Here is a 21,918-nt window from a genome sequence, read left to right on the forward strand (position 1 = left end):
GTCTGAATATGATTATGCAGTAAATGAAGAAGATCTTTCTTCAGCCACAACATCCTTCAACAATGGCAGATTTGTTAAGACTTTAGTCTTCAACTTTAGACCAAACCCACTGCTCAAAGATTGCAAATGAACCAGATTTTGCAATGAAAACTTGGGATTTGAAGAAGAAGATTAAGAAGAGTGTTGAAGGAGGCCATGCCATGGGAGGATTGATGAAATTGTTGCCTCTTCTCTAGGTTTCTTTTGTTTTTGTCGTTGATCGTTTAATGTTGATGCTAATTAAAAACTTTCCAAAGCACATATTGGATTTAATTTGAAGGAGATTGATTGCCCAGATATTGAAGAATTTGGCACTAACACAAATTTGTGACTGGAGTTTTGGGAAATCGCAAGAAATGAGAGAGGGGTTTTTTGCTCTTATTTTTGTGTGTTATCCCTTTATCCATATGTCGCATGATGCAAATTGACACAAATTAGAAGAATGGGAAAAAAAAATTGAGAGGAATATTCATCATGTCTGATGCGAACCGATACAAGTTGCAATGGGTAGTAGCAAATTAAATTGTTGAAGGTTGTTTCTGTGGCAGCCATTGAAGGTTTGGGGAAGAACAAAGAATTTGGGTCGAGAGAGAGAAGAGAGAGATTGGAGGTTTTATTATTTTGGGTTAATAATAGGGGGTTCATAATTGGAGAGGAAAAGGAGAAAAAAAATATAAATTAAAAAAAATCTATTTTTTGGTCACGTGATGGAGTCAACGCCGGAAAAATGTGGTCATGTTCATTTTCCAACTAAAGGTCTCAGTCAACAACAAAAAATTCATTAAGGTCTCAAATTGCCACTTTGCTTATAAAGGTCATTTCTCACAAAGTCGGCCTTATAAAATGTCATTTCTAACAAATTTTCCTAAAATACAAATTAACAAAGCAATTATTATTTAGTTCTTATATTAATAATTATGTTTTTACGTTATTTCATAGTGTAAATTATTACTCTATAATAATTACCCAAAATTTATAAAATCCAAGTACGAAATCGACCAATTTGTAAAAATATTTGTAACTAACTCTTTAATAAACATTTTTACACTTTGTAATGTAACTTTATCGCGGATGAAAAAATAACTCTTTGGTACTCCGTACGAGAATTTCACTTGATGCATTGATATAAAGAAGTAATATTATGATTATTTGCGTCTCACCCAAAAAATCGTCCATTGATTTATGATGTACTATTTTAAAAGTGTTTATTAAGTTTTTCCCTATTGATAGTAATTAATAATGTAACATTTTAATTCATTATAAATATCATTTATAATTATTATCGTCAATTAGTAACCACAAATTATTTTAATATAATAATATAAATATAATTAATTTAATATAACAACGGAACTTATATAACTTTGTTAACACTTATTATAGAAATTTATTTGAACTTATAGAACCAAAAAATAAGGTCCTATAAATTGAAGAGAACAAGGCCAAAGTGCGTGGAGAGCTTGACTCGTCTAAACATCGAGGCTGGGAGTGGACTTAATAAAATCTAATCCAATAAGTAACAATTACAAGGTGAAGAGAACATAGGCTTCTCTAGCACTAAGGCCTTGTTCTTCTTAACTTTATTTGGCTGAATTGAACTAAACTGAACTGAACTGAACTTAATGGAGCTGAACTGAACTGAACTTAATAGAGTTGAACTGAACTGAACTGAACTAAGTTGAACTGAATGGAGCTGAACTGAACTGAGCTGAGCTGAATAGAGCTGAACTGAATAGAAGTAAATGGAACTGAATGAATAATAAATAATAAATAAAAAACAATAAATAAAAAATAATAAAAAATAAATATAATGGTAATATTTATAACAATGCTCATAATAATAAATAATAGCTACAATAATCATAATTATTAATTAATATCATTAATTACATATAATATTAATATAATAATAGTAATATTTAAATAATAATAACGATAATAATAATTATATATATATATATATATATATATATATATATATATATATATATATATATATATATATATATATATATATATATATATATATATATATATATATATACAAAGAAAGATGAATCCGTTCTTTTGAACTGAACTGAATTGAATGAAGCCGAACTGAACTTAATGGACTGAACTGAACTAAACTTAATGGAACTGAACTGAACTTAATGGAGCTGAGCTGAGCTGAATGAAACTGCAAAAAGGTCCAAAAGAACAAGGCCTAAGGACTGTGCTACAAACCTAAGGCACACAGTGGAGGAGAGCTTGGCAGTCTCAACATCGAGACTAAGAGTGGCACACGATACATGACTAAACCAAGGGACTAGGCAAAACAATCGATACAAACGTGACATAGCACTTCAAAAAAGTTAAAAATCACGAACGTCCTGGAAGTCTGAAACAATTTGTATAGACACTCAACCAGAATGCACATGGATAAGCTAATTTCTAGGAGGAAGACAAGACAAATGGATTTCCTCTCTGAAAAAGCTAAATCAGTTATATTAAGTGAGTTCTATACACATTATCTAATATCTAGGGCCTTTTTTCTCCTCGAAAATGAAAATCCCCTCCAAAGAATAAAGAGAGAGAACCAACGAAACTGATCGCTGAAGTTGCAACTGCAAATTGTGAAACAAAGAGAGGCCGAGTGGCCGTTGAACAAAGAGCTTCTACCCTCAACAAGCCATGCCAAAAAGTATCAACACTTCGGTGTAACTGAACTGACTGAACTGCATCATGATCAAACAGGAATCTGAAATCCCCTCTTAGCCATGCCATCAAGAATATTATTAAGGGACTGGCATACTCCAACAATCTGCAGAGGTTCACAAATAACAAAACAAAAGAAATTAAAAAAAAAATAAAAAATTGATGGAATGACGAGCTATGTCATGATATTTTACCAACGCCTAAGGAATGTACAACCGTCCCAAATCCAAACTCTTTTGATAACGCAGTTGCTACATCCACTTACATCCTTCTCCTCCCAGCAGTCGGAGACAGGGAGATGTGATTCTTTAAAGAAAATGGGAGAGATAACAAATTGCGTAAAACGTAGCATACCTGCTGATCCCACTGTTGCAGTTCCTCTGTGTCGTCCTCGAAATGTATCATAGCTTCCACCTGATGCATAAATAATACAACCACAAACACGAGCCAAGTTAAAACAAGGCAACTACTTTTCTAATTGAGCGAATATAACGTAACACCACAACTATATGCACACTCCAGTGCCATCCCCAACCATTAAGAAAACTTCAATCGGGCGAGTTTAAAGATTACTGAAAAGATCAAAATCTAACCATACCTGATCAATTGAGCCCCTCATTCGATCTTCATATATCATTTTCGAAGCAATCTTCTCAGCCTGCAAAAAAGAGAAATCATTCAACTTCCAAACAACATACCAGAACTTTAATGAGAGACACACATGCAAGGAAACGAGACAACCATTCAAGCATAAACAAGCCCTGGTGTTGGGATTTGACTCTTTGAGAAAGCTTGAACCAAAAATTCAACCAAAATTATGCAGGGGATCAATCAATCTCCCCCAACAAGTAGGTCATCAACATCTCCGGGAAAAAGATATATAAACGGATGGCAAAAAACAAACGATATGATTAAGAAGAATAAGAATCCTGCTCAAATGCAAGTCCAATCCCTCTTGATGTCAAAGGGAACAAGTAAACTAACATGTACACCAAAGACCTGAAACTATCAAAGTAGCAGACTTCATCCTTTATCGTCCTGACACTCAAAAGATTGAAAGCACTAAGAACTCCTTTTTAAAAGGAAACACAAACATGATGAAGACTCATCCTTACATTACAGTTCTTATTCTTACATCTTACAATTGCATTGCCATACAACCTAAAGACCTACAAAATACAACCATATAACTATAAGACAGAGATATTGCAAATGATATCAAACTGCAGATGCTACAGTCTACATGGCAAAAGCTCAGCTAGACCAAGCACATGCTCGCTGGAAAAAAAAAATTATGTTCAAACAAAAATCATCAAGCATTTCCAAAAACAGCCTGACCAACAAAAATAAAATACAGAATACTGAAAGAAGAAAAGCACATGACTTGTCAAAGTATAGTCAAACAAGACAGAAAGTAACCTTATGAGGAGGGATGCCAAGCAATGTGCCCAATTCATCAAAGCTACACAATGGACAAAAAACAGTAAGATTAAGGTCGGTCATCAGCAATACATGGAAGTAATGTAACATCTACCCTTTTCCTTTTCATTCGGGAAGGGGGGTACCAGGGGTAGAGGTCTAGTCTGTCTACAGGGGGAAGAAAGACCAAAGGAGGGGGTCAATCACCTTATGTTTGTGTAAAGTTTACTAGCACTTAGAAGATTGTGCTCAATCATTGCTCTATCCAGCACAGTAAAGTTGTCAGGAAGAAACGCTTTCTGTCAGAAATTTAGGTGTCAGATTTTCATATAAAAAAATGGCCTCGAAAGCACGGGGTACTAAATGGAAATGAAGATTGCAAGGTAGAGTGCAATCCATAACCTGATGTGGTTTCAATTCTTCTGCAAACGCATCAATTTCAGGTCTCCTCAGAATCCTTTCCAGATATACCTGCACAGCCAAATATTAAATTAAAAAAGTTAGAAGATTGACAGAGAATATCATATTTATGCTAAACTACTATAGAGAAGTCAGAAATCACCTTCTGCAATATCGGATAAATCTTCAACTTTGAGCATCGTTCATCCTGTAAGAAGTTCAAATATTAAGCATCGCTGAGAAAAAGAAATTAACATGTTTCACTCACCAACCAAACATGAATACCTTGTACAATGTAGCAAGAACGCGAGAACGTTGAGGCCCAGCACCAGCCAATATTGTACAGGTGACAGCAGCTGATAAAGCTTGTTCTAGTGCTGCTTCATCAATTTCCCTTCAAACGAATCAAGCCACATGTAAAAAGTCAATGGCCTAATCAAGGGTACTTAACAAGCCCCTAAAGTCTTAAGGACCCCTTCCCCCCCAAAGAGAAGGGAGGAAAAGACCAAGAAGCACAGTTAGGTACTTCCACTACAACTAACAATTCTTCACTTGAAATCAAAGGAATTCTTTTTAAACGGGGGAAATTACAAGATTCTAATCACATCTCCGCTATGTTTTTAGATGATGCCTTATTACTAAAAGCACTTCATTAGCCCAGCCACCTAGTTTACCATCTATGTGAACATGCAGTTGAGGTCAATGCGTAAATGTATGGACGTTGCCAAACAAGACAATAAACAAGCATGATTACCCATGTCCATCTATTTAGTCACCAGGTGCAGGGGCGGACCCAGGAATTAATTAATGGGGGTCCCAAATTTTTTTACAACTTCATTGCACAAAAAATTTAAAAGTTACCAATACATTTCAAAAATCACGTTCATACGATACAATAAAACTAATGAAAATATATTTTTTAAAAAGTTTCAATTGTTCATGACGATTTTGCATTCCTTGAAATCGCTTCATAATATCATCACTAACATGGATAAAAATGTCGTGTTCTATAAAAGTCGAGTATTCTAGCAAATAAGATCAATACAAACATCTTACACATCAAATTCGGGGAAAATAGCCATAAACAAGAAATCTTACACATAAACAAATTACAAAAATTCAACCACTCAAGTACTCAATAACACAAACACTAAATTAAATTAAAATTCATATTTATATCAACTAATTAAGATAATCGAGACAATCTAAACACTAATCAAATACTCAATAACCCAATTCTATGATTAATCACCCAAATTTTGATTTACAAAAAATAAGGTTGAACAATTGATTTCATCATTAATTTTAATTTACTGAAAATGCATAGAGTAGGAGGAGATTGACTCTGAGATTTAGGAAATGGGAGGTGAAAAGTCGTTTGTTTTGTAGTATTGGGAGAGATAAATTTGGGGTTTTGATAATTATATTCAATGTTTTAATTTTCATTCAATAAAACTAATTGCAATGGTTGCCTTGATGGGAATGAAAGTCAGCTCCTTCACGTGACATTTGAGAAGTGGGTTTGTTTTCCACTTTTCTACTCCGTACTTTCCAACAATCTACTTTTTTTGTCTTTTTATCTTATTCTTTATTGCTTTTACTATGGGGACCACAAATATAATTTTTTAAAATTCAAATTACATACTCTTTCTGATTTTTTTCCAAAAATAATGGGGTCCTATGGACCCTATGGGGTCACTATAGGTTCGCCCATGACCAGGTGCATGTAATCGGAACGTAATTTTAAGAAGTTTCCTTGGTTGCTTTTGCTTTGAAGCAATTAATACTAAAAACACAAATCAGTTGTTTGGTGAATTTTTTGTGGAAGTTAATATACAGAAATTTAATGGACCATATTCTCAAACTCCGTACTACACGTCTACTGGAATGTTTGGAATCAAACAACACGAAATGAAAAAAGTACAAGACTACCATTATCTGACAAGAATATACATCAAAGTGTCTTGCTCACAATAAACTAAAGCTTACAGATGATTTTAACTGTAATGTGTGTCCATGTACGACTTGAACTGTTTAGGTAAATGTCAGGAACTCAATGGGACTGTTACAACTATAGACCAACATTTCCACTCTTTGCCCGATAATGAAGCTAGGCTCAAATTATCATGCTCCGTAATTATTTACTGTTACTACTTACTAATCTTTACTAAAACTTGGTAATAACAAAGAATCAAGGTTTGACAAATGGCACCTTGATAGCAATTCGTTCTGGTACAGTGGTACACCAGAACATAGTACACCACCTAATTTAGTTAAGCTAGTCCAAAAGTATAGTACTATACCACGTACCAATTAGCACAACCTATGACCTCGTTGTTAATTGCATATCAGGTGCATCCAATCTAACAGTACGGTTACTCATACCACGACAATAAACATAAGAGCACCCATCTACCATAGACAGGGGTCGTTAAATCACAAAAAAGAAAAGAATAATAAATAAAATAGCAAACATCAATATAGTACTACCATTCATCAATTCACGTAGAACATACACAGCTCAGATATGAACAAGATATTAGAAATTTAGAAGTTCACCATTATGAAATATCTTTAATAAGCACAAGTAGCATCTACAAAGATGGTCGTAAAGTCAAAATAGTGGAATATTATAAATAAAAAAAATAATGTGTTTCTCACATACTCGTCTCCAATTTGTCGCTTCTCAATCTGAGATATGTCATAATATCGTATTGCTGCTTCTAAGAACTTGCGTTTCAAGTCTAGGATCCTTGCATAACAAACCTACGCACACATAAAGGAAAGATGCTTCAGAAACCGTTCAACTACGACCAAACACCAGCATCCTTCACAAGAAAGTCAAGTACCAACCTTATATTGCAAATTCAGAACTTCATTTTGACTGTTGCTGACCAGGAAAGATGCTTTGTTAATAAAAGCCTCGGCATTTATTGCATCATCATCCTTTAAAATGAAATGCAGAAAACATTAACTTTGTTGAATTACTAGAATGGAACTCCTATGAAATATGAATATTCTGATTTCTTCTCAAATGTTAGAAAGAGAAAAAGTACTGGTCAGGGTAGCAGCACATCCTCTCCCTAAGGCTCCAAGTCACAAAGACACACAAAGAAAAAGAAAAGAAAAAGAAAAAAATGTCTTTCCTTGGCAAAAATAGGGAGTTCCAGTAGGACAGTTATAGGCCTTTGATAGAAAAACATGGGGAAACATTGTATCATCTGTAAACACCTTAGTATCCAATTCGTATTGTATCATATGTAAACACCTTGATATCCGAATTCTAAGGTGTTTGGAGATGCTTGAAACCACTGAGTTGAAAGAAATCTCTCTATTCAATGCATCAAGACAGAAGTTAATAAATACAGCAAAATAGTTAAACTGAGTACCTCAAGATACAAACGAGCAATCTGAACACATTTTGATAGCCTGTAAGTATCATCAATTCCTCTGAAGCACATCAAAAGTTATTGGAAATCGTTAAACTGAAGGGTCATGCTGGACATACATTGTACAGTTGGATATGAAAAGAGAGGGATAGAGCAATGAAGATTGAAAATTAAAATAAGACTCTGACCTCATTCCAGAATCCAAATCAATCCCACTAAGCATTTGAGCTGCTTTTGACCATTGCTCCTCGGACTCATACAAGTCAGCCAGCTTTTCCCTGATGGTTAGGGCCTGTAACTCAAGACAAAGAATTAGAAAATTCTGTCCCTAGTTCTAATTCTCATTCATCAATCCACAGCTGGAGCTAATCATGAAGTTATAAAATTTTGCATTACAAACATAATAACGACTTCACGCACAAAATATGTTCAACAGATCAAAAAGTCAACAACAGAGCTGGATTTCACATATATAATTCTCGATAAAGGTTAAGCAATGATCATTACTCATCATATTGTCCTTATCTACAGAAAAAATATAAGTGTCAAACTCATCATTTCACATCAAAGTTCCCACGTCTATTGTAAAAAACAAGACCCTCAAAACCTTTGAATTTGATCACATTATAAATCCCTTATCATAGGATCAATGTAGGGAGCTTTGATATATATGTGTCAGATGAAGAAAGTCATAGCTTAGTCTAAGGAACACACCTAATAGGAATATTACCAACTGAACATAGTTCCAGAATTCAAGAGTGCTCCAAGGCGATCATTTAAAGGTTCTTAAATTGCCATTACTATCTGTCTCTATTAACTTCCTAACTAAATTAGAATCCTGTAAGTTTCTCACTGCCAAGATCAGAGATCAGAATATGACTATAAGATTCAAGTTGATGGTGAATAAAAACTCAGCTAGCCCAGGGCTACAGATAACTCAATGTTGACAGTTGTGCTCTTGAGGGTAAAATACTTCCCTCGTATCGAGCAGAAGGTCTCTCTTTCTTCGATTTTTTACAACTTTTATATCATGGGATGTTCATAATCACTAAGCAACATTAATCTGGATGTCATCAAAATTAAGAAAATTCATTTGAGGAGAAGTCAAGTTTTAAATCAAGTCAAGGTTTTTCTCATTTTCTGTATTGGGTCTTAGAACTTTTTACTCAATTGTACATTTGTACATTGTGTTTCAAATCTGAATCTAGGTAGTTGTGAATTGATATGTTGGTGTTCTAAGGGGGATTTTTTATCTCGTTCATGTTGTGCTTAACTTTGGATATTTAGGGTTTTAATCCCTTTTCCAGAGTAATGGATATCAGCTAAGTCTTAGATTGTACTGTGAATACCAACAGAAAAATGTAAATTCAATATGCTGAGGTACGCAATATGCCAATTTAAGTATTTGGAGGTGTCCTAACCTTGATTTATTCTTTCATTGTGATTTCTAGCTTCAATTATTGTGGTCCTGAGTATATTTATCTTTCTCCCATACTTAAATTAGTTATTCATATAAGATGCAGCATGTCCGCATTGTTGCATATAATCACATCAATTAATCTTTATTCTACATGCAGAATTTCCTCCAATACCTGCAACCCCAACACCCCACTTTTACCAATTAGCAACAAGTTCACCAAATATTCGACAAATTTTGCACAACCAATTACGACGGAAGTTATTACCACTAAATACTGAACAAAGCGCCCCAGAAATTATCAATATGAACCCATATTGGAGGAATTTACGCAACCAACCTAATAAAAGAAGGGGGTGGGAATAACCTGTTCCTCGAAAGAAACAACGCGAGGTTGAATTTGCTGAAGGGTGTAATGAGCAATTTCCTTCTGAAGTTCGGGCTCTAACTTCCCCAATTCCTGCGAAAATGTCTGCAAAAGCTGCCGCGAAACCACCAAAGGAACATCATCCGACAACACTGCAATTTCATCATACAAAATCCCAAAAAAAAAAAAAAAATTTAGCATCAAAATTTTCAAAAAAATTAAGATAGACGAAGAGGAGAGAGAAAGTACTGTGATCAATGAACTTCTTGGATTGAGAGACATCATTGGAGGCCAGCACAGAAGAGAGAATGTGACGATATTGTTCGATTTTCTGCCTCTGATCGCCGATCGCAGAGGCGCTTGCTAATGAGTTATCCATGGGGTTTGGATTTTCTCCTACTTTGACGTGAATTGATTTCGAAATTTGGGGATTCTTAAAACCCTAGTGAATAATGATGAAGGATTTAGATTTGAAAGGGGTTTTGTTTACAGTGGCTCTATCGAGAGAAGGGGAGAAACCAGCTACGGAGTAATACTTCGTATAGGTTCTATTCGGTAAAATTAGCGATGGTGGGTAGCGGTTAGGAGTTGAGTAATGGTCTAATGATTATCGGTTAGAATAGTGGGTACCTTAAACACTACTGAAGACCTGTTCGGTGTTAGCGTTTGAGGTATAGCGTAGTGTTTTCATTCAAAACGCTACTTGTGAAATTTGCAAGTGTTTGGTGAGGTAGCAGGTGAGGTAGCGGTAAGCGATAGATGTAGCGGTTATGTAGTTTTTATCAAACGTAAAAAATAGTAGCGTTTGAAGGTAGCGGTTCGCGTTTGTTAAAATTATACTTCTTCCGTTCCGAAAATATCGCAGCATAGTTGACTTTTACTTCTTTAACCATTACTTGACTCTTAATATCTCAAATCGTGTGTAAGTAAAATAAAAAATTAATATTTAGAAAATATATATCGATACGAATCTAACATGATCCTACATGACTAAAATTTCCTTACGTACGAATCACAAAAAATGGCCAAAGTCGTAGTGTGAATAGTGTAAAAAATAAATGGTGCGATATTTTCGGAACGGGGGAAGTAATAAAGTTTCAAACAATATGTATAGCTTTTATTGTATTTTACAATCGCAACCGCTACTTTTACCAAACACACATAATAATTACCAACTACTTTGACAGCTTACCGTTACCCGCTACTATTGACCGCTACCCGCTACTTCAACAGCTACCTGCTACTCAACCGCTAAACGCTACCCGCTACCACTAGTTTCGCCGAACATGGGCCCTGTTCGGCAAAATTAGCGGTAGCGGATAGCGGTTAGCGGTTGAGTAGCGGGTAGCGATTAAAGTAGCGAGTAGCGGTGAATAGTAGCGGGTAACGGTTAGCTGTCAAAGTAGCGGTAACTAATATGAGTGTTCGGTAAAAGTAGCGGTTGATATTATAAAAATAAAAATAAAAACAAGAATATTATTTAAAACTTTATTATAAATTTGTCAAACGCTACCCGCTACCTTAAACGCTACTAAGGGTGTGTTCGGCGGTAGCGTTTGAGGTAGCGGGTAGCGTTTTGACCTGGTCAAGACGCTACTTGTAAAATTTGGAAGTGTTTGATAAAGTAGCGATTTAGGTAGCGGTTAGCGGTTGAGGTAGCGGTTGGGTAGCTTTTGTCAAACGTTAAAATTAGTAGCGTTTAAGGTAGCGGGTAGCGTTTGACAAATTTATAATAAAGTTTTAAATAATATTCTTGTTTTTATTTTTATTTTTATAATATCAACCGCTACTTTTACCGAACACTCATATTAGTTACCGCTACTTTGACAGCTAACCGTTACCCGCTACTATTCAACACTACTCGCTACTTTAATCGCTACCCGCTACTCAACCGCTAACCGCTATCCGCTACCGCTAATTTTGCCGAACAGGGCCTAATTTTAACGTTTGACAAAAGCTACCCAACCGCTACCTCAACCGCTAACCGCTACCTAAATCGCTACTTTACCAAACACTTCCAAATTTTACAAGTAGCGTCTTGACCAGGTCAAAACGCTACCCGCTACCTCAAACGCTACCGCCGAACACGCCCATAGCCTAATTTTAACATATAACAAAAGCTATTCAAAAGCTACCTCTACCGCCAACCGCTACGTAAACCGCTACCTTGCTAAACACTTGTAAATTTTACAAATAGGTTTTAGCTACCGTTACCTCAAACGCTACCGCCAAACACGCCCTCAATAATTTTCACTTTTCTATTGGTAATAACTATTAGATCACGTGATTTCTCTAGCACAAGTCATTAACGCATTACACGACAAGTTAAATGAATTTGTCAACTCATATTTTGCGTTGTGGTCGTCATCCTAATTTTTCTTCTCAGTATTTTAGGGGTTTTTAACTTTAACTAGATATAGTCTCGGGCGATGCCCCGGTGACTATATGTAATTTGAGAACTAATCTTAATAAAATTTGAGTTAAATAAAAATAATTACAATAGTTTGATATTAAATACTTACAAATAACATGAGATAAATATTTGTGCATAATTTATTTTTATATTTTATTTATGTAAGGGTGATTCAATATAAAATTTGGTTAAACATCTTACTAAACTAAATTTAAATTTAAAATGGAGTAGTCTTTTGTTATGTGTAATACTCTTTTTTTTATTGCTCTATGTAAACTTACACGAACTGGCCTGCTAAAAAACGTAATTATAAATGAACCTAAATGAAAATGTAAATGAAAAAAACAATTAAGTTTACTTTAGTTTCATAAGAAAATTATTAAAATGTATAATTATGGTAGGCATTAAAGTTTTAATACAAGGTATTAATAAACATAACTTATATGTTTGTGATTGCTTAAATACCATAAGTTGTATTATTGGATTAGTGGTTAAAGTTCTAACTTATGAACATGAAGTTCATGGGTTCAAGCATTGATATTTGCATTTCTTCATCCTTTTGTAAGAAAATATTATATGTCAATGTGGCTATGATGTCACTTGTCATCTAATGACGGCGACATGTGGCGAGATGGCATGAAATGCCATTGAGATTTAATAATAGTATAGATAGATTTTTAGTTGGCTTTTAAAATAACTAGCTTTTGAGCCCGTTCATAGAACGAGCGTTTGTATAGTGGTTGTTTATGAAGGAAATAATGTCATTGGTCCAAATATGCATTTAATGATAAGTCTAATAAATGCGGTTCAGTATTAATTATACAAGTTAATAATTCAGTGAGATCAAGTGAACTGAATGCCTAGCTAGAGGCCGCTTCAGTTCAAGTGGATTAATGATATTAATCCACAACTTACTCTTGACTGAACCCGTAGGGTCACACAAATAGGTCGTAAACGGATCAAATATTTAATGGCATTGAATACTCTATCTAATACATATTCGGAATCGACGGATCTTGGTTTCAGTGGGAGCTGAGATCGTCAAAGGCAAATAAATGAATACTCCGGAAACGATGATATTGCCGAAAACGGAAATATGGATCGTATCGGAAATATAAATATTATCCAAGTCGTAGATGTTGCCGGAAACGGAAACATGGTACGTATCGGAAAATATTATCGGAAATGGAAATATTGCCGGAAACGGAAATATTGTCAGAATCGGAAATATTATCGGAATCGGAAAATAATTCCGGAAACGGAAATATTAAATATTTGTTCGAGACGGAAATTAATTCCGGAATCGGAAATGTTAAATATTGTTCGTATCGGAAATGAATTCCGGAATCGGGAAATTAATCGGAAGCGCGTCGTACGAATTAGCATCGGACGAGCTTGCTAGACGAAGGCCCAGCACGAAGCCAGGCCCACGTCCAGCAAGGGAAACGCACACCACAACACGCCAGCCGAAGGCTGCGCCAGTCCCACCGCAAGGCAGGCCCAACGCGCGCCCAAGGCAGCGGCAGCGTGTGGGCTTCGCGGCAGTGGGCTGCGAGTGCTCGAGCCGCGCGCGCGCATGGCGCCCCTCGTGGGCTGCTGTGCGTGCGTGTGTGTTTGTGTTCAATTACGAAACCTAAAGCGTATAAGATTCGTTTGTTGATTGAATTTCCTAATCCTAAAAAGATAGATTAATTAATTTTAGAGTTCTGCTAGGATTCTAATTTAATTAATTCGTATCCTAGTAGGATTCGATTACTTATTCCATTGCCTATAAATATGAGTTCAGGGCTCATAATTTATAACGAGTTTCAAGTATTCAAAGGTAAGAATTTGAGCAAAAATTCAGCCAAAACACTTGCCCATATAGCCGAGTATTATTAGTACCTTAAGGGCGATTCTAGTTGGTCAATCTTAAGGCGGATCCGGACGTGCTGTGTACTTTCTACGGAGGGACGACACTTGGAGTCCTAAAGACTTGTTCTTGTTCGGTTCGGGCGCAGCAAGGGGGGGCACGCTACAAAGTGTATGCATCTAAATTATGCTAATTGTTATGTGGCAATTAATTTGGAATCCTGGCGTTTATGGTTTTTCCGCATGATTTATATTCGTTTATATGTATCATAACCTAACAGTGGTATCACGAGCCTCTTATTAATTCCATAATAATTGCTTAACATGGTTAAATTTTACAAATTTGCAAAGAATTAAAAGGGGTGATTAATTTTCGTAATTGTTAATTAATTGCAAATTGCGTTTATTTAATTATATGTACGCAGTTTTTCGGCAGTTTCTTCATTACTCAACGAAATCGAGTTATTTTTGTGTCAATTCCGCATGTAAAAGGCATTCTAAAATTTTGACAAAATAATTATTTTTCGGCCGAACCCAGAATTCCCAAATTCGAAGCCTAACTATGACTTTTCGGAGGTTTTAGTTTTTCGAACGCAAAAGTTTGTAATTTTAAGATGTTAAATTGAATATTTGCGATTCTTGTTGTTAAATCTTGAATTTTTGATTGACCTACTGTATATGTTTAACAAATTTGAATGCCTAAGCTTGTTAATTATACAACCTAATTTGTAATTGTAATTAATTTGTTGAAATTCGAATAATTTAGAATTTGATTTGATTTTCATAATTAATTGACGATTTATTTAGGTATCCATGATTAAAAACCACCATAAAAATTGTTAATTTATGATAAATTTTAAATTTTTATGACCTAGGTTTGAATCCATGATAATCGGAAATTAATTGATTAATAAATTTTCGATTTTTCGCCCTAAAATTATGAAATTAATATGATTTATTAATTTGTCATTAATTTTTAAAATAAAAGTTTTAATTTTATGCAATTCGCTCATAAAACTTGCACGCACAAAGCAATGGACGCTACATGTTACCCTTAAGGGGTGTTGTATAGTGCGGGCATGCGACGACGAGCAAGGGAGCTCGTCGCCCATGCGGTATAATGCATCGAGCAAGGGCCATGGCACACGAGCACAAGGCAACACGATGCCCTTGTGTCGAGTGCTGTGTGCAGCGTGGGCGAAGGGGAAAGGACGAGGGCGAGGGGCGTTGGCGCAAGCCAAGCGAGCAGTCGCGTGTGGGCAGCAAGCGTGCTGCGCCACAGCGCTGCCGCGCCCAGCGAAGCAAGCAGACGCGACGAGTGAGCGGGCTGCGCGCAGCGTGGCCTGGGCTTGCTGCGTTGCGTGTGGCCTGCTCGCGTGGTGTTGTACGATCAGTCGAGGGGCGATGCAGCCTCGTGCACTCGACGGGGCTTGGGCGCAAGCCCAAGTGCCCTCGTCTTGTTACGATTGATGCGTTTTATTTTTAATTTTTAAATTTCAGTTCGGAAACGTTTTTTAATTAATTTTAAAATTCCTAATTTAAATTATTTTCTCGGAATTTAATTTTGAATAATCTAATTATTATAAATTTTATTTATACTAATTATTTTACTAAAATTAGAACCTTGAATTAATTTAAATTCATTTTAATTCAACTGAAAATGAATTAAATGGATTCAATTATAAATTCATATGAGCTTTAAATTTTAATTAAATTTGTATGTTTCCGGTTAGACTAGGAAATACATTTTTATGTTTAAAATTAGTAAAGCATATGAATTTATTAGTTTAAGTGGGAGCATTTTAGTCATAAACTCTTGATTAGGTCTACATTCCTTTAAGGTTAAACAACTTGATTAGAATTAATAAGGACTGAATAATTGGTAGATTATTGGTGCCCTTGATTAATTGCTGCAAATATTTATGTGATGCATAACATGTTTTACTAACCAGCTATGTGGGCCATTCATGATAATGAATGGGTGAATGGTATATATTGTATATGTACTGTTTTGCAGGTTATTGAAAAGTGACTAGTATGACCCAAATAGGATAGAAAATATGGTCTGTGTACCATTAATTTGAATGTAATATTGGTCTAAAGTACCAAAATTTATTGCTTTTAAATATGGTCTGCGTACCATCAAATAGTTGCAATTAGTTTAATTATAGCTTATCCTATTTGAAGAAAATGGCGCCTCCCATGATGAAATTCAAGACGGAGTTTCCAATCCATTTTCAAGACGGACTTTGAAGTTGAAGCTTCAAGATGAAGTCGGGCCATACTAGATCACATTTATATCTTATGCATGTTTTAAGTTATTTATTGCTTTAAATATGTCTTAATTATGCATGAGATTATGGCTTGATTATGTTGCATGATTAAGGATTTTATTATACTTAAAATCTAACCAACCTAGTAAGAGCCTTAAGTTCCAAACTTAAAAATTGAGTTAAAAGGTGTCATGCCAAAATAACACTTACTTGGATAACCTTTACATCAATCTTAGTAATAGTTTTCCGCCATAGCGAGGTGTTACTTATTGATTCTAAAGGGGTAAGGTACACAAATAATTGTGAGTACATGTTAGTTTTGGTGAAACTCAACGATATAAGTAAGGAGTCCTTTTATGTCGTGGCAAATGCGATAGGTTTACCTAATAAGTTCTTAGACGTACCTATCAACCAAGAGTAGTTTCTAGACTATTAGCAAAGGCTTTGCTTACCTAAAATATTTTAGAATTGAGTCAAAATACATAATGTGCTTAATTCTTCAATGATTTAAGGATCTTGGAATCATTTTATTCACACCTGCCGGAACACATAACTTGAACAAAATGCTTAATATAATAAATGATAAATTATGCATATTTTCTAGAATTTAAATTTATTAAGAGAAACTGTGAATGATTATTTATTTGTTTATTCTTTTTCAATTGTAGTTTTAACTATGGCAAACAACAATTCATTCAACATCCGATCAATTCTCGAAAAGGAGAAGTTGAACGGGAAGAACTTCCTTGACTGGCAAAGGAACTTGCAAATAGTTCTTATGCAGGAAGAAAAGGAGTATGTCCTGGAAGAGGCGATGCTCGAAGCCGCTGGCGACGGGGTCACTAAGGCAGCCCTCAATCGTTGGATTGATGCCAACAAGGATGTGAAATGTCTAATGCTTGCAACCATGAGTACAGATCTACAGAAAACGTTCATCAACTCAGATGCTTTCACGATCATCAGTGAGTTAAAGAACATGTTCCAAAATCTGGCTCGAGTCAAAAGATTCGAGACTCATAGGAAAATTCTTGAGACCAAGCTTAAGAAAGGAGAGCCCATAAGTCCACATGTTCTCAAAATGATTGGACTCATTGAGAATATGAGTCGTCTGGATCAGCAATTCTCTCAGGAAATGGCTGTAGACACCATCCTCCATTCTCTTCATAGCGGGTATGATCAGTTCAAGCTGAACTATAGTATGAATAGTCTGGACAAAACGCTCACTGAGCTTCACGGTATGTTGAAGACCGCTGAAAAGACGCTCAAAAGTGATAAGCAAGATGTGCTTATGGTGCGTGGGGGCAAGTTCAAGAAATCTGGTAAGAAGAGGAATGCTAAGAAAGGTGGCAACAAGGCCAGCCAGACTAAGCAACCAGGCGGCACCAAATCTGAAAAGAAGAAGGTGAGCCAACCCACTTCTGAATCTGAATGCTTCTACTGCAAGAAGAAGGGGCGTTGGAAGAGAGATTTCTTGAAGCTTAAGGAAGATCAGAAGAACGGAACAGTCGTTCCATCTTCAGGTATTTTCGTTATAGACTGTATAATTGCTAATTCAACTTCTTGGGTATTAGATACAGGTTGTGGCTCACACTTATGTTCCAATTCACATGGACTAAGAAGAAGTAGAAGGTTAAGCAAGGGTGAAGTCGACCTACGAGTGGGAAGTGGAGCACGGATTGCTGCATTAGCTGTAGGAACTTATTATTTGTCGTTGCCCTCTGGGCTAGTTTTGGAACTGGAAGACTGTTTCCATGTTCCAAGTCTTACTAAAAACATCATTTCTGTTTCTTGCTTAGATGCTAAGGGATTTTCCTTTTTAATAAAAGACAATAGTTGTTCGTTTTATTTTAAAGAGATGTTTTATGGATCTGCTAGATTAGTCAATGGACTTTATTTATTAGATCACGACAAACAAGTTTATAACATAAATACCAAAAAGGCCAAAAAGGATGATTCAGATCTCACCTATCTGTGGCATTGTCGATTAGGCCATATTAACTTGAAACGCATAGAAAGACTTCAAAAGGAAGGAATTCTAGAACCATTTGACTTAGAGGATTATGGTAAGTGCGAATCATGTTTACTTGGCAAAATGACAAAGCAACCTTTCTCTAAAGTTGGAGAAAGAGCAACTGAACTATTGGGTTTAATCCATACATATGTATGTGGACCAATGAGTACAAATGCTAGAGGTGGTTTCAGCTACTTTATCACTTTTACTGATGACTTCAGTAGATATGGTTATGTCTACCTAATGAAGCATAAGTCTGAATCCTTTGACAAATTCAAGGAATTTCATAGTGAAGTAGAGAATCAATTAGGCAAGAAGATTAAAGCACTGCGGTCTGACAGAGGTGGTGAATATCTGAGCTATGAATTTGATGACCATCTGAAAGAATGTGGAATTCTATCAGAATTGACTCCTCCTGGAACACAACAATGGAACGGTGTGTCGGAACGGAGGAATAGAACCTTGCTAGACATGGTTAGATCAATGATGGGTCAGGCCGAACTTCCAATAGAATTTTGGGGACATGCACTAAATACAGCTGCACTCACTATAAATAGAGCTCCGTCTAAAGCTGTTGAAAAGACTCCATATGAGTTACGGTTTGGAAAGCCTCCAAAAGTGTCTTTTCTTAAGATTTGGGGATGTGAAGTATACGTCAAACGATTAATTTAAGACAAACTTCATCCAAAATCTGACAAATGTATCCTTGTAGGCTATCCAAAGGAAACAAAGGGGTATTACTTCTACAATACATATGAGAACAAGGTGTTTGTTGCTCGAGATGGTATCTTTTTGGAAAGAGATCACATTTCCAAAATGACAAGTGGGAGAAAAGTAGACCTCGAAGAAATTCGAGTCGAATAACAAACTCTAGAAAATGCTCAAGATGACATTCAGGATGAAACTCAGAGATCTTAGAAGTATCTGGTGAGAATCAAGAACCATCTATAAATGTAACCCCGCGTAGATCGCAGAGATATAGATCTCAACCAGAAAGGTACTTAGGTATTTTGACGAACGAGAGCTATGAAGTTCTATTACTTGAAAGTGATGAACCTACGACTTACAAACAAGCTATGACGAGCCCTAGCTCCAAGCAATGGCAAGAAGCCATGAAATCTGAATTAGACTCCATGTCTGAAAACCAAGTTTGGGATTTGGTCGATTTGCCAGATGGCTACCAAGCCATAGGAAGCAAATGGGTTTTCAAACTGAAAAAGGACAAGGATGGGAAACTTGAAGTTTTCAAAGCTTGATTGGTTGCAAAAGGTTATAGGCAAGTCCACGGTGTGGATTACGATGAAACCTTTTCACCAGTTGCAATGCTAAAGTCTATTCGGATAATGTTAGCAATCGCTGCATATTACGATTACGAAATATGGAAAATGGATGTCAAAACCGCTTTCTTAAACGACATTTTAACAGAAACTGTGTTTATGACACAGCCTGAGGGTTTTGAGGATCCAAAGAATTCTAAAAAGGTATGCAAGCTTAAGAACTCAATCTACGAATTGAAGCAGGCATCAAGGAGCTGGAATATACGTTTTGATGAAGCAGTCAGTGACTTTGGTTTCATCAAGAATGCAGACGAATCTTGTGTATACAAGAAGGTCAGTGGGAGCAAAATTTCTTTTCTAGTATTATATGTCGACGACATATTACTTATCGGAAATGACATTCATATGTTGAAATCTGTCAAGATTTGGCTTGGGAAATGTTTTTCGATGAAGGATCTAGGAGAAGCACAGTACATACTGGGCATCAAGATTTACAGAGATAGATCTAAGAAGATGATTGGACTTAGTCAAAGCACTTATATCAATAAGGTGCTTGAAAGGTTCAAGATGGCAGACTACAAGCGAGGCTACCAACCCATGTCTCATGGAATGACTCTAAGCAAGACTCAGTGCCCAAAAACACTAGATGAGCGTAGACGAATGAATGTGATTCCATATGCATCATTGATTGGTTCAATAATGTATGCTATGATATGTACACGCCCGGATGTTGCGTATGCACTCAGTACTACGAGCAGATACCAGTCAGACCCAGGAGAGGCACATTGGACTGCTGCCAAGAACATTATGAAGTACCTGAAAAGGCACAAAGATGATTTCCTGGTCTATGGTGGAGATGATGAATTAATTTTTAAAGGCTATACGGACGCAAGTTTCCAAACCGACAAAGATGATTTTAGATCACAGTCTGGGTTTGTCTTCTGCCTCAACGGAGGTGCAGTAAGCTGGAAAAGTGCAAGCAAAGCACCATTGCGGATTCTACAACTGAAGCGGAGTACATTGCTGCACATAAAGCAGCAAAGTAAGCTATATGGCTAAGGAATTTCATAGGTGAACTTGGTGTAGTCCCCTCCATTAAAGGACCAATAGCTCTGTATTGTGATAATAATGGAGCTATTGCACAGGCAAAGGAGCCTAGACACCACCAGAGAGTCAAGCATGTACTTCGTAGATTTCACCTTCTAGGAGAGTTTGTTGAAAGAAAAGAAGTCGAGATAAGCAAGATTGGAACTGATGACAAAATCTCAGATCCATTAACTAAACCTCTGCAGCAGGTGTAGCACAACTCGCACACTGCAGCTATGGGAATCAAGCATGTTGGAGAATGGCTTTGATGTCCTTATTTAATGTTTTAAAGTTTTGGGTTTAATACTTTGTAAAACATTATTGGTTAATCATTCACATAAATGAATAGAATTCATTTTTCCATTTAATTTGTGGTTTATTAAATGATGAGTCCCTTCAATTTGACGATATATTCAAGATAGACTGTCAGGACCAGTCCTGTGACTAAGAAATGTCTATCAAGTGAACTTGAATGTCAAAAGTTGAAAATGGTCCCTGGTCGGAGTTTTCTATAAAGATGGACGCATAGAAAACGTTAGACGACTAGAATGCAAGATGACTAGTAGTTCTGTTTCTTGAACTATGTGGACATGGCAATGTCGTAATCATTTGCATAGATACTTACTTTGGGAGACTAGTATCGAACAAACCTATGAAACATTACTGTAAGAGATGAAAATCTGTCATAAGTAAATTTCATTAAAATTATTAGACACTAATCCTCAATACCTGAGTGATTTGAGATTACTTGTTTGAAAACTGCTTACTTTGACGTTGTCAACCGTCGCACCGTAAAAGGAGGCTATAAAGGCAACGCTCAGGGAATCACCTATCAAACAAAGTCTAATCTCAAGATCGCAAGATTGGGATTGTCCTCCCATAAATCGGGATGAGATGCTGAAAGTTGTACAAGGCCACTCGGAGAGCTAGAAACTGTAAAATGCATGGTCGTGCTCAGATGAATCATAGGCTACGATTATCTGTTTATTTGATCAGTTGAACTCTAAAACCGAGAAACACCTTTGGACATAATAAGGATGACAACTCTTACCTTATGTTCAAGAGCAAGCATCGAGAGACAAAGGAATTAGGAAATGCACACTTGTCCCTAAGGACAAGTGGGAGACTGAAGGAAATAATGCCCTTGGTCCAAGTATGCATTTAATGATAAGTCTAATAAATGCGGTTCAGTATTAATTATGCAAGTTAATAATTCAATGAGATCAAGTGAACTGAATGCCTAGCTAGAGGTCGCTTCAGTTCAAGTGGATTAATGATATTAA

At 36.0% G+C, this 21,918-nt stretch overlaps 1 protein-coding gene across 1 annotated transcript; it reads right to left on the reverse strand.

The window, feature by feature from the left end:
• Positions 1 to 2,406: 2,406 nt before the first annotated feature.
• LOC110790351 (COP9 signalosome complex subunit 4) lies at positions 2,407 to 10,250 on the reverse strand. The gene is made up of 14 exons (XM_021995133.2): positions 9,974 to 10,250; positions 9,725 to 9,876; positions 8,129 to 8,232; positions 7,941 to 8,001; positions 7,405 to 7,497; positions 7,217 to 7,317; positions 4,837 to 4,945; positions 4,715 to 4,759; positions 4,555 to 4,623; positions 4,360 to 4,451; positions 4,153 to 4,195; positions 3,332 to 3,391; positions 3,088 to 3,147; positions 2,407 to 2,839 (listed from the first exon to the last, which is right to left on the reverse strand). Exons 1-14 carry the CDS (start codon positions 10,101 to 10,103, stop codon positions 2,765 to 2,767), a joined length of 1,194 nt encoding a protein of 397 aa, XP_021850825.1. The 5' UTR covers positions 10,104 to 10,250; the 3' UTR covers positions 2,407 to 2,764.
• Between the last annotated feature and the right edge of the window lie 11,668 nt (positions 10,251 to 21,918).

This window comes from Spinacia oleracea, chromosome 6, assembly GCF_020520425.1.
Source record: "Spinacia oleracea cultivar Varoflay chromosome 6, BTI_SOV_V1, whole genome shotgun sequence".
Classification (NCBI taxonomy): Eukaryota; Viridiplantae; Streptophyta; class Magnoliopsida; order Caryophyllales; family Amaranthaceae; genus Spinacia; species Spinacia oleracea.

What these genes read in the sequence shown, in the direction of transcription:
- LOC110790351 (XM_021995133.2), bottom strand. Translation starts at nt 10,103, where the DNA reads ATGGATAACTCATTAGCAAGCGCCTCTGCGATCGGCGATCAGAGGCAG. An exon ending in TTGTTTCTTTCGAGGAACAG is followed by an intron (nt 8,233 to 9,724) that starts GTTATTCCCACC and finishes CTTGAGTTACAG; the next exon opens with GCCCTAACCATCAGGGAAAA. An exon ending in TTGGCATCCCTCCTCATAAG is followed by an intron (nt 3,392 to 4,152) that starts GTTACTTTCTGT and finishes TCTTTTTTGCAG; the next exon opens with GCTGAGAAGATTGCTTCGAA.